Source organism: Monodon monoceros, unplaced genomic scaffold, assembly GCF_005190385.1.
Source record: "Monodon monoceros isolate NGI ecotype Baffin Bay Population unplaced genomic scaffold, NGI_Narwhal_1 Super_Scaffold_7, whole genome shotgun sequence".
In the NCBI taxonomy this organism is placed as follows: domain Eukaryota; kingdom Metazoa; phylum Chordata; class Mammalia; order Artiodactyla; family Monodontidae; genus Monodon; species Monodon monoceros.
Genome location: NW_021703784.1, coordinates 105,742,626 through 105,755,256, shown reverse-complemented (window position 1 = coordinate 105,755,256; position 12,631 = coordinate 105,742,626). Strand labels below are relative to the sequence as shown.

General features: G+C 63.6%; 1 protein-coding gene across 1 annotated transcript in view; it reads left to right on the top strand.

The window, feature by feature from the left end:
• The first annotated feature begins 320 nt into the window (after window positions 1-320).
• The window catches only part of KCNQ1 (potassium voltage-gated channel subfamily Q member 1), a 311,701-nt gene continuing 299,390 nt past the window's right edge, over window positions 321-12,631 (top strand). Inside the window, exon 1 of the mRNA XM_029207933.1 lies at window positions 321-700. Within this exon, the coding sequence (XP_029063766.1) occupies window positions 321-700 (380 nt within the window). The remainder of the gene's footprint in view (window positions 701-12,631) is intronic.

Genomic DNA, 12,631 nt, shown 5'->3' with positions numbered 1-12,631 from the left:
GGGGCGGACCCAACAGGTGGGCGCCGACGGGGGAGGGACCGACCAAGCAGGTGAGCGCAGTCAGGGCTCAGCGTACCGCGCTCCGTGCGCCGACGTTGGTTGGGGGCGGGGCGTCCGGCTCGGGGCGGGGCTCGCCAACCCCCGGGACCCGCCCGCGGCCACCGCCCCCTCCCGGCCCCGCCCCCCACGCCCTGGCGGGGCGGGCAGCGGACCCGCGGCCCGGCTGGCAGCAGCGGCCGCCCGCACTGCGCCCCGGCGGCCGACTTCGCCGCAGCTCTTCGTGCCGCCGCCCGGCCGGCCCCCGCGGGCCCTGCCTGGCCATGGCCGCGGCCACCTCCCCTCCCAGGGCCGAGAGAAAGCGCTGGGGCGGGGGCCGCCTGCCGGGCGCCCGGCGGGGCAGCGCGGGCCTGGCCAAGAAGTGCCCCTTCTCGCTGGAGCTGGCCGAGGGCGGCCCGGCGGGCGGCGCGCTCTACGCGCCCATCGCTCCGCCAGGCGCCCCGGGGCCCGCGTCCCCCGCCGCGCCCGCCGCGCCTCCCGCCACCGCCGACCTTGGCCCGCGGCCGCCGGTGAGCCTCGACCCGCGCGTCTCCATCTACAGCGCGCGCCGCCCGCTGCTCGCGCGCACTCACATCCAGGGCCGCGTCTACAACTTCCTGGAGCGCCCCACCGGCTGGAAGTGCTTCGTCTACCACTTTGCCGTGTGAGTATCGCCGCCGGCGGGACTGGGAGCTTTCCGCGGGGCCGGGGAGGGCGTGGGGGGAGCGCTGTCCCTGTGCCACCTGCTGCCGCCCGAACCTGGTCGGAGCTGCGACTCAGATCAGCCGGGAGGTAAGGAAGGGGTTAATGGGAAAAACAGAAGCAGCGGGGAGCTTGTCTGTTGAAGTTCAGGGACGGGTGGGTCTGACCCCGTGGGGGTGGGAAGCTCCCCGCCGGCGCTGCCCAGGCATGAGTGGGGGGAGCCAGCTGGGAGGAGTGCGCTGCCCAAGCAGGCCCGCTCCTCCCTGGAGGGACGGTCCAGGTGTTAATTCTTCCGCGGGAGAACGGGGGCAGGGGAGAGAGTTCCCCGGGAGGGGCAGGGAGGCAAAAGAGGGCAGGGCCCGGTGCCCCCGCTGGTGCAGCAACATCTCAGACCCTCCCCGGTCCAGGCGGGCCCTGTGGGGCGTCTCCAGGGCAAGCGGAGCAGGGTTGCCCCACAGGGTGGCAGGCCTTGTGGTGTAGCCTGAGGTGTCAGCATGGCCGCGGGGAGTGCCCACGGCGCCGCAAGAACCCAACCAGGCTCTGGAAACCCTGCGTTGAAGCAGAGGAGCCTGGAGGGGACACACAGGGTGGTGGGGAGGAGAGAGGTCGGGCCTCTGATTCCATTGGTCGATCAGAGGAAGCTGTGCGCCAGGCGGAAAGCAGCGCCCTATAGGCAGCACCTGCCCCGCTGCTTCCCAGGTGGTTCTGATGCCAGCCGCCGCTGTGCGTGCCTGTGTGGGGCAGGACAGGGCGCGCTGGGACGGGGCCACGTGGAGCCCTCCCCCACCGCTCGCGGCCCTGCTTCCCTGCTGCCTGGCCAGTGGGCTCTTGGTGTGGGGCCGGCCTCTGGCCTGTGAGCCTCGGCTTGGCCATCCCCGGGCTGACCTCGGAGGCTGCTCTGGGGGCTGCGCGGGTGACCTCCCTCTGGCTTCCCGTTGGTAGGGGCAGGTGCTCGTCCCTGCCCCCTTGGCGGGCCTGGGGCTGGGAGAGACCTGGCTGGGGGTGTCCAGGGCCCTCTTTTGTCCCACTCCGGTAGCCACCACCGGAGCCCAGGGAGCAGAGGGGCTGGCTTGGAGCACGGTCTCAGCAGGTGCGGTGAGGTGGGGCGGCATGACCTCAGTTCCTCACCTTTGCTCCTCTGAGCACAGGTGGTACTAGGGTTGCTGCCCTCCCTGCGGAGGGGCAGTCCTTCCAGAGCAGGAGGGCAAGTGGTGGGGACAGTGTCCTCAAGCCTCTTCCCCCCACCCCCACCCAGTCCCCGCCTGCCGAGGTGTCAGAGGGAGCTTAGCTGTGGCCATGGCTGGTCTGCGGGAGAGGGCGGCCTTGCCTGCGGCTTGTCTTGCGGTTTGGGGGAATGTTTGTGTGCACTGACCCTGAGGGATCCTGACCTGGTCTGACTCCGGCTGTTCGAGCGCCCGGCCAACAGCTGGCTCGTGGGTGTTGCTGTGCACGTGGGCTGCCTGCCCCCCAGCCCTCACCTGCTGGACCCCAAGCTCCCGGAGGTGGCCAGGGGCGGGACGGACCCCACAGCCGGTGCTGGAGCAGACCCTGCCCAGCCGCCTCTCTGTCCTGGAACCCTATGTGCCAAGCTCTGGGCAGAGGATCGCCAGGCAGTGCAGCAGTGCCTCCGCACCCCTAGGGCTGCCGAGGCGAGAGGCCTGCAGACACCCCACTGGTTCGCGTCCCGGGGTGGTGGGTGCGCGCGTTGCCCGGGCCCCCGGGCGCTGCCGTGCCTGGTGGAGGAAGAGGCTTGCTGCTCCCCGGAGGAAGTGTCTGCTTACCCTTGTGTTTTCTTCCTGATTCTGATTGTTTAGCTCTCGGAAGTTGCTCAGCAGAGTCTGCCTTGCCCAGCCTCCCCAGGAGCTGTAGGGCACGGGTGGCTTCTGGGGACAGTAGCTGAGTGGCTTCCCCTCGGGGGCAGGAGCTGGGAATGGGGGCCCTCCAAGGGTGGCTTGGTGACCTTGGGTCAGTCTTTTCCCGCTCTCATCCCCGTCTGTAAGAGGTGTGCCACAGTCCTCTGTGCAGGGTGGGTCTGCAGGTGGACCCTGGCTAGGCAGGGGACGTGGCTTCCCTGGGGCCCGGGAAGGTGCCCCCTCACCTCCAGGAGGTTGGCAGGGCCCCAGACGCTCTCTGAATTGGCCAGTGTCTCCAGGGGACCTGGGCTCAAGCTGGGATTGCAGGGGCAACCTGGGACTGAGTGACCAGAGCCCGGCCGCAGCGCTGAGAAAAGGGGTGGACAGTGCCCACCCTGGCCCCGGTGTCGTTCTGAGAAGCGTCCAAGATGGTAGCAGAGAGAGAGCTCTGTCCTTGGTGAGGCAGATGGTGAAACGTGCGGGTTGATTGTTACGACCCAGGCTGAGCTCGGTTTCCGGCCTGGGAAGGATGAGCCCGGCCTTGAAGGGCTGGGGCCTGGGTGGGTGTGGGAGCCGCTGTCCTGCGGGCCCTGCAGGGCTGGGCACACTGTCCCAGGCGCAGCTGGGGAAGCAGGCCAGGATATCCTGTCCCCCTCCTGGTCGGGGAACCCCTGCTCTGGCCAAGAGGAGAGCGGCCCTTCCTGTGCGTGGCCGCCTGCCCCGTCTGCCGGGGTCAGGGGGCGGGAGGCTGCCGCCCCCCCCGCCCGGCACTGCCCCTGGCCCCCAGCCCTCAGCTGAGACTCTTCACATCCCCACCGTGCGGCGGCCCCCACTCTGGCTGAGGGCGAGGGAGGCCTGGCCTCCATGCTGATGGACCTTGGCCGGGGTTGTCTGGTTGGGGAGATGCCTGGACTGGAGAGGGGCCCGGGGGCCCCGTAGCAGCCCGCCCTGGCCACTGGGCTGGGCCTCCACAGCCTCCGTCTGTAGAGGCCAGGATGGAGGCTGCCCCCGGCTTCCGCGTCCCTCCTGCCAGGTGGGGGGCTTCCAGTCACAGGAGCCCGGAGGAACCCCCTCCTCCCTCCTTGTCCCTCTCTCTTCCCTCTCCCTCTTCCCCCCGACCTCTCGGGAGCTGCAGGGTGACACATGCAGACTCCTGTCTTCTTCCAGCTGCTCCCACCCACGCAGCCTGGCAGAAGCCCCCGTGCCTCAGTTTCCTCATGCGGGGACAGGTGCCCCTCACCCCCTCCGTCAGCATCCCCGCTGGTTGGGAGAGGCTTGGAGATTGTGGGGGGCTGTGGGGAGGTTTGGGGGAGGGCCCCGGAGTGCGTCCTGTCCCTGCCCTCCCGCCACCCCGCCTTTCCCAGGCTCCCGAGAACCTTCCGGTGGCTTTGGCGGCACCTTCAAGCGGGTGTTAATAATTGATGGTGCTGGCAGTGTTCCCTGGCGGTTTGCTGGGCCGAGCCCGCCCGCCTTTCTGAAAGTGGAGGCCAGTTCCCTGGTCGCATCCCCCCACCCTGGCCCCTGGTGCCCGTCCCACCCCAGGCAGACCCGCCCAGAAGGGGAGCTGGTCAGGGAGGGCGGAGGGGGCCAGGCTCTGGTCTCCCCACCGTCCCCTTTGAGACGCCCCCAGTTCCCAGTAGAGCTGGGGGAATTCCTTCTGGACCTTCTCCCTGTGTCACCTTCTCCAGGGCCTGGTCCTCTGGTCTCCCCCGGCTGTCTAGAGACCCCTCACTACCGCCCCAGACCCAGCCCGCTGTGTGTTGAGCGCCTCATCGTGGTCTGGCACTAGTTGGGGGACCACAGGTGTCCCTTATGCCGGGGCCACCAGCTGGGGAGGGGGGGGGCCCGGGAGACCTTGAGGCTCCAAGGGAGGTGGTGGGAGGGGAGGGATGGTCCAGGGGCTGGGAGCGGGGCCAGTGAGTGGCTGGGTGGGCGGGGCCAGCGAGCGCCGAGGTCTGGGGCCTGGAGGCTGCCTGGCGCGGGATGCGGAGTGAGCCAGGCTGTGTGGGAGCTCGGCCCTGGGCAGCGTCCGGGCTTCGTGCCTCAGCGTCGCCCCGTGGCCGGGCCGCCTCCCTGAGTCCGCATCCCCTCCTCTGTGGCAGGCTTGGTGGGTGTGGCACCTGCCAGCAGGCTTGCTCAGGTGGGAGGGGATGCTCGCCCGTGCCTGGTTCTGAATCGTCGTCTCCCCTTGGGCTCGGTGCCCGTGGCCTCCGCTTGCACCCGTGGGGGTACCGAGGGCTGCAGGGGTGGGAGGGGCCCATTTGCACTCACAGGCCCCACACCCTGGGGCCTTCCCGCAGCAGGGTCTCGTGGGCCTGGGGCGGAGGCTTTGTCCCGGGGAGGCAGACACGGAGCAGCTGAGGCTGGCCTGGAGCACCGCGCCCACGGGGGGGTCCCGGCTCCGCCCGGGGTGTCCGATTCCGATGCCCCGGCTTCTGAAGGTGTCAGGGGCTCGGGCTCGTCCTCCTCCTGCAAAAGCCGGTTCCCAGGTTGACTCTTCTGGTGTGAACGGGGCTTTGCAGGCCAGTGTGTCCTGGGGATGCTGCTGAAAGGCAGGTGTGTCCGGCGGGTTAGGAGCCCGGGTCCTGGTTTCTCACCAGCGCCTGGTGCTGTGCGCGGAATGAGGTGGTGCCCCTGAGGGGGGCCCTGGGCTGAGCCCTCCCTGCCTCCTGGTCTGGGCCATGGACCCAGGTAAACTGAGGCCCTTCTCAGACCGATGTTCTAAACCAGCTTTCAGTTCGTGTGGCATTTCTCATGGCTCAAGGCCCTGCCCACGGGTGAGATGGACGGGCTGGGACGGTGTCACGTGTGGCTCCTATGAAGTGGAGACGGTGTCCGAGGACGCCAGTGTGCGGGGAGAAGGTGCTGGGCCTGGAGGAGCGGGGGCCACGAACCTGAGGCCAGACGAGGGGTTCACTTGCTGCTGGGAAACACCACGGACGCTCGCGGGTGCTGCTTGGTGCCTGGGCTCTGCTGCGGGGGGAAGAATGAAGAGGACCTTTGTCACCTGGACCCTTCACCTCGGACTCTGTGGATCCAGGCCTGGATGGAGGGTCCAGCGGGCCGGCTTCACTCTCCCTGGGGAGGCACCTTGGAGCAAGGGGCAGAGCTTGGAGGCGGCCCGGGGTCCCCGGGGCAGGTTGGGTGACTGTCTGCACTCCCTCCTGGAGGGCAGAGAGGGCCCTAACTTTCCCTCCAGAGGTTCCCCGAGTGCCGGGACAGCCCCACATCTCACGGAAGGCGGGGTGATGGTTGGCAAGGGGTGGGGCCCCAGCTCTGCTGTTGGGCAGGGTGACCACCTGTGACGCCATGTGCCATTTTTACACATGGCTTCTGACAGTGTGATGGGACTTGGCCTCGCGATGGTTTGTCTTCTGCTTCCTGGCCAGGTGACCCCAGGTCCCTTCTCTGAGCCCACGTGGGCACTAGCTGGGGTGAGGGTACTGGGGCAGAGGGGCAGCCTGGCTCTCCCCCAGGCCCTGGTGGAAGACGGAGAGGGACGGGCCGGTGCTGTGTGCAAATCCTAGGCCCAGAGAGGGGAGGTGACATGCCCATGGCCGCAGAGCTGGGCATGCTCCAGGCTGCCCGCCTCTGAAGCCCGTCGCTCCTTCCAATGGTGGGGCCAGAATCCGGGTAGGCCTGATGGCGCCTTGTTCATGTGACTCCCTCCCACCCTGGGTAGGGGTTGTAATGCTGACCCTGGGGTGGCTTGGCCACGTGAGGAGTGGATGCCACCATTTGTCGGGGGAGGGGAAGGGAGGAGGAAGCTGCCTCCTGAGGGCAGAACGTGAGCCCAGAGAGGGCGTCCCTGGACATGCCAGCATGGCTGGGGCACTGGATCTCCACTCCTGGGGCTGCTACCCTGTGGGTGAGTGACTAGCCTTTGGAGGCCTTTGATCTGGCTGCTTTAGGCCTCTTCCCTAAAGCCCTGCTGCCAGAACCGCAGGCTGAGGCTCAGCTCGGAGACCTCCTCCTCCAGGAAGCCTTCCCATGTTGCCCCAGGCAGAACCATGCCTTCTTTCTTTGCCATCCCCTTGACCTCGTGCTCGGAGCCCCCATGGTGGCTCAGTCACTCTGGTGCTGTGTGGGGTATTAGTGTGTGCTGGTCTCAGTGCTCTTGGGCGTTAGAGAGTCCGAGTGGGTGGGCAGGGCCAGCCTGTACCTAGCAGGGATAGGCGCTCGGGACAGGGTCACCTGGTGTCTGGCCTTGGTAGCCCAGGGCCCCCCCCCCCAACCCCCCGCCCTGAGCCTGGGCCGTGGCGGTCAGCCTGCTGCCGGGCAGCTCCGAGCCCCACAGGCAGGCTGGGCCTGATGACATCGTCTGTGGGTATTTTTATCCAGTGACATTCCTGAGCTTGGGCGGCGGGTGAGCTCAGAAAGAGGTGGGCAGAGGCCGCTGGGACCCTCCCATGGCGACGGGAGAGTGCTGTAGGCTCCTGTGTGTTTGAGGGCGGGGGCTTTTCGGAGCCCTTTCCCCCAGAACTTCTCCATCTTCACAGTAGCCCTGGCCGGGGTGGGGGTGCAGATCCTCACTGCCCGGGTGAAGAACCTGCAAAGGGAGTGTGTCCTGAGGAGGTGCCTGAACCTCCGTGCAGAGCGCGGTCCCCACTGAAGGATGGACGCGTGGCCCAAGGAGGCGGCACTGCCGTTTCCCATGGCGGGCTCAGCACAGGCGGACCGAGCCGTGGTCCAAGGCGCTCCATGGGGGGTGTTGGCTCCACCCGTCAGAGCAGGACTCTCCGAACACCCCCCCATCTGCAGGTGCCGTTCTGCCTTGCAGGGGCTGGGGCAGTGGACGCCAGGGCCCGCCCCGCCCACTCTCGGGCTCTGCACCTGCTCCCCGCTCCCCTTCTCTGCTCAGTGACTTGTGGGTGGGGAAGCAGGCCCAGCCACTGGGCTCGTGCCACCCCCGGAAAGCTGCTCCGCTTCTGCCTGGATGTCTCGCGACGCTGATGTTCCCGGCGTCGTGCCTGGTGTGTGCCCGCTGGCCCTTACTCCCCCTCTGCAGAGGCTCCCTCCGCCGCATCCATGAGGCGCCCGACGGCCACCCCCTTCAGACTTCCCGAAACGCTGGCCTCATGCCTGCCTCTCACCTCGGGCACCCTCCCGGCTGCCCCCGCCCACCGGGTGCCAGTTCACTGGGGAGCAGGGGCTGTGGGCGTCCCCCTGTGTCTCTCAAGGGTGGGCTCCCTTCTCTGCTTCCTCTGAAAACCATGCCCTCGGGCGGTTCCTCCACATTGTCCTGCAGAATTTGCTGCGGAGTGCCATGCAGAGATCTAGAGAAAGTCAGAAAAAGCTGAGAGTCCCCACCCTGCCCCCGAGTCCGTTCAGCCCTGGAACGCTTCTCCGTGTGGAGATAGATGCCCGGCCACGCTGGGACCCCCACTTCACCCAACCCCGGTCTGGGCTAGGGGCAGCCTCCTTCACTGCCAGGCCGATCGTAACCCTTCCATCTGGGAGGGGCCCACAGAAGGAGCCCTGACCCAGAGGGACAGGCCCCTGCCTCCCAGAGAGCCCCACCCGGCAGAGGGAGCAGCTGGGGGTCCCCGGGGCACCCAGAAGAGCTTCAGGTGCTCAGCCTGCGCAGCCCCGGAACCATGTGCTCGGAACGTGTCAGCTTGGTGGGTCACGTGGTTTGGGTTTCTGTTCCAAGACATCCACAGTTGGTGTCTCGCAAAAGTCACATCCGCCTTCTTGGCTGGGACGGCTCAGCATGTTGGCTACTAAAAGCATCGTGGCACTGACATGTGGACAAGCAATAGGACAGAATAAAAGATCCACGTACAGACGCAATTGTGAATGAATGTTTAGCCAAACATATAGGCAGCCTCTTCAACCAATGGGGAGAAGTTGGGGGGTTTCTAACAGGTGATGCTTCAGGAAGAGCAGGTGAGGCTGGACCCGCTCCTCGCACTGCATGCTGGGATGGATGGACCCCAAGCGGTCGGAAAACCACTCAAGCGCCGCAGGGAGGCTCGGGGGACCCTCTGTAGTGCGAGGGCGAGAGGGTGGGGAGGCTTCTCTGTGACTCAAAAGCCAGTGTGTTTAGGAAGAGGCTGTATGAGAAAGAAGTGGTTTTTGCGTGATGCCACCACCTGGTGAGCAGTAAAGAGACCGGTGGAAATCCGGGGAGAGACTGTGGCACATGCGCCGGGTTAACAGCTCTAAGATAGGAAGCGTTTCTGAAAATAGAGAAGAAAAAACCCAGTGACCCCACAGAAGACAAGCAAGAGATGTGAGCAGAGAGTTCACAGGAAAAGTGGCTGGTGAGGTAGCCCTTAAACGTGTGAGAAGATGCCGACCCACTCGCTATCAGAGACGCACAGACACGGGCTCCGCTGAGGTCCCACCAGGCTGGCAGAAATCCAGAAGCCTTTATAGACACATGTGGCTGGCGGCCGCCGAGGCTCTGGGGAAGCAGCGGTCATGTTGCTGGAGGGTCTGCAAAATGGTAGAATCCGTGGGGAGGAGGATGTGGCAACGTCTGGCACAGTTATGCATGCCTGTACCCTCGGGCCCAGCAATCCCACGTCCAGGGACCTATCTTGAAGAGATCGGCAAAAAAAAAAAAAAAAAAAAAAAAAAAGGGGGAGTACACCTGTGCAAGGCTGATTGCTAAAGCGTTCTTTGTAAAAGCGCAAGATGGAGAGCTCAGATGCCAGCCCGTAGGAAGCAGGTTGGATCGGCTGCGCACAGGAAATTGTGCCGGTGTGGAAAAGGGACGGTGCAGTCTTCACGTGCTTTTGTGGAGTGATTACCAGGACATATTTTTACGTGGAAAAAACCCCACCACACACACACAGTGGATAAAAGTATGACGAGCTGCTGCTCCTTTAATGAAAGGGTACACTAATATAGATATACCTACTTTATATTAAGAAACGAAAGCAGTAGAAGGATAAACCGAAACTTATAAAAAGTTACCTCTGGGTAGGGGGACATGACAGAACCCAAATGTCTCTGAGAATGATTAGACAGTTTTATAGATTTGACTTTGGAACCTTGTAAATACTTCCCATAACTTTAAATATAAAAGCAACTCCTGATCTCATAAATCCCTAAATAAATCTTAACGAGAAAAAGTCCTTCAAAACCGAAATGAAACAGATGACCCTAAGTTTGCACTGGGGTGGAATAATCCCCAGAAAGATCTTATCTCGGGGGACCTGTTGCGGGTGGGTTCAGAACGAGCAGAGCTAGGTGTGTGCGTGTGCGCTGTTTTTAGTCATGGTGTCACGGTTGTGATGGTGTTTGTTTTATTATTCTAAGGCCCTTGCATGGGAATCATGGGGTGAGGCTACTGAGGAATTCTGTTGGTGTCGCCGAGAGCTGGGATGTTGAGCACAGACGGAGCCGATGAAACTTAGGTGATGCTAAGCAAAACCCTCCAGCCTGCATTTGGTGAGCAAGGATCAGCATGTGTTCACGATGATTTTGTTTAAAAACCGCTTCTCTGTTTACATGAAAGGGCTAGAAAGAAGGGCTGGCTCGTTGCTGTGAGCATCCCTGGCCCCCAGGTTGTGGCCCCCAGGTGCCCTTTCCCCGGAGGGAAACCAGGGGTCCCGGAAAAATGTCTGCATCCAGGTCTGGGGCAGGAAGCATACAAGCTGAGCCTGGACCATCGCGCCGCCTGGGAAAACAGGAGCGACGTCAAGGCCCCTGGGGCCACGTCTCAAGGACTTGGAGTCAGCTGAAGGATGTGCCCACTGGCTGCATCACGATAAGTCGAGAGTAAGGCCCTCCTCAGTGGATTGATGGCCTCACGAGGAGCTTAAATCCCAGGCTGCACCCTGCATCCATTTGTGGGCCAAGCCAGCGGCCGCCTTTGGGGGATAGTAGGGAGGCCGCTGGTTATTTTGAACCCCAGCAAGTAAAGGGAAAAGACACAGCCCAGGTCCTGCTTCCCCAGCTTCACCTCAGGGAAACCACGCAGCCGGTGAGGTCCTGCCTCTCTGGGATCCCGGCTGATGCCTGACCAGGCCACTCTGGGGCTGAAGCATCGCCGTGGCCTCCTGCTGGGGTCGTGGGTTCGGCTTTGAGTCTCACGGCTGCTGAGGTCTCCGAAGCAGAGACGGCCAGACACCCTGCGCCTCTGGAATTTTTTGCACAGAGACCATAATAAATCAGTTACTTGCAGACTCATATCAAAACCCTATCAGTGAGTGGCAGTGAAAGGGCTCCCACTGATCCTGCATGATGGTGAGTTGTATAGTGGTTTCATTATATATTACAATGTAATAATAATAGAAATAAAGTGCACGATAAATGTAATGTGCTTGAGTCATCCCGAAAACACCTCCACCCTGCCACCCCCAGGTCTGTGGACAAATTGTCTTCCACGAAACCGGTCCCTGGTGGCAAAAAGTTTGGGGACCGCTGACCTACAGGACAAGAGGCCTGATTTCTTCAATGAATAAATGAGCAAGAAATAAAAAAAAAAAAGAGCGTGTGGGAACATATAGATTGAAAGAGTCCATAAGAAGCATTTAGGGATCGGTTGTGACATGACCTTAGGTCATGATTAAACACATTGAAAAAGCCTTGTTTCCAGTCACCTAGTTCAGGGACACGTGCCTTTTTGCCACGAGTGTCGCTGGCCTGTGGCTGTGCCGTCCTGATGTTTCATCCACAGGGTCTGAGTGCTTCCTTCCCTTTCCAGGCAGGGACAGGGACTTCAGGGGTCCCAGGGGCCGTGGAGCAGCCTGGTTAGACCCAGCTCCCTGACTCCCCGAGGCCCGTCGGCCATAAGATGGGGGATGGAGGAGATAGGAGGTCCTGCCTCTGCAGTTGGGGGGAGGGCCATCTCTCTCGGGGGAGCGCTTGCTCCCAGGCATGGGGCGTTCTGGTTTCTTGTTTGGGGTCCTTGGCATCCTGTCCACTGGCTGGGCTGAAGCCCTGAGCCCCTTCCTGTGGACGGGAGCCCTGCTGCCGGAGGGAGGCCCCGTTCCTCCATGCTGCTTCCCAGCCCCTGACTCCAAGCTTCCCAAGTCTCAGGAATTTGAGGCCTGTGGTTGCTGTGGAATAAGGGGAGGGTCTGGGACCCCTGGGCCAGCGCAGGGCACCGTGTGGAGTAGGTGCCCCCGAGGGGTGGGTGGGTGGGTGGATGGACAGACAGATGTAGAGATGGATGGTGTATGGACAGGTGGAATGATGGATGGATGGCTGTGTGGGTGGATGGGTGGACAGGTGGCTGGATGGCTCCACGCTGGTCCCAGCACCCACCAGGTATACCGGTCAGCCATCTGCTGTCCTGAGAGGGGCGTTCTGGACATGGTCTGTAGGCAGTGTGGCTTTGGCCACACTTGTCCCCAGTGTGGTTGGGTGGACCGGCTGTCAGGCCAACCTAGCCAAAGCCCAAGACCTAGAAAGTGGCAGAGTGTCCTCGGCAGGGAGACCTGGCCCTGCCATCTTTCCGGGGTTCCCAGACCCAAAGGCCGTCTCTGTGGGCATTGGTTTGGGAAGCCATGGGAGCCATCTGTGGCCTGGATTCTGGGTAAATGGGGGTGTGGGTGGGTCGCCATGCTGTCCCTAGGGCTGCCCGGCTGCCGTGTGTGAAGTGGACGTGAGCATGGCTGGCCGGCGGGGCCAGTGCCCGGGCTGCACTCTCTGGGGCTGAGTCTCAGTTCCCCTCCTCCCTCTGTCTAGTCTCGTCGTGGACCTTGCGCCGGCCCTGTGGGCTCCCAGTGAGGGCCTCAGTTTCTAGGCTGTGCACACGGAGCCGTGTGCAGTGTCGGCTCCGGTTGGGGTGGCAGCCCTCATGGCCCGCCCCACCACATCCCCTGGAGACCCCGCCGTCACCGCACGTGGCCGTCCTGTGGGTGCTTCCTGCTCGCCTCCCATGTGCCCCAGGGGTAAGGGTGACCCCAATGAGAATCAGACAGCTCAGGGAGGCCGGACGGTGGTGAGGGACCTGGTGGGGCGGGCAGGAGGCCGGGAGTCCTGGTTTCTGCCGAGCGCGGCCAGCAGCCGTGTGGGGTCCTAGGGGCAAGGGTCCCAGCCTGGTTTGAGACTCTCAAGCTGCTGAGTGGGGGGGAGGGGAG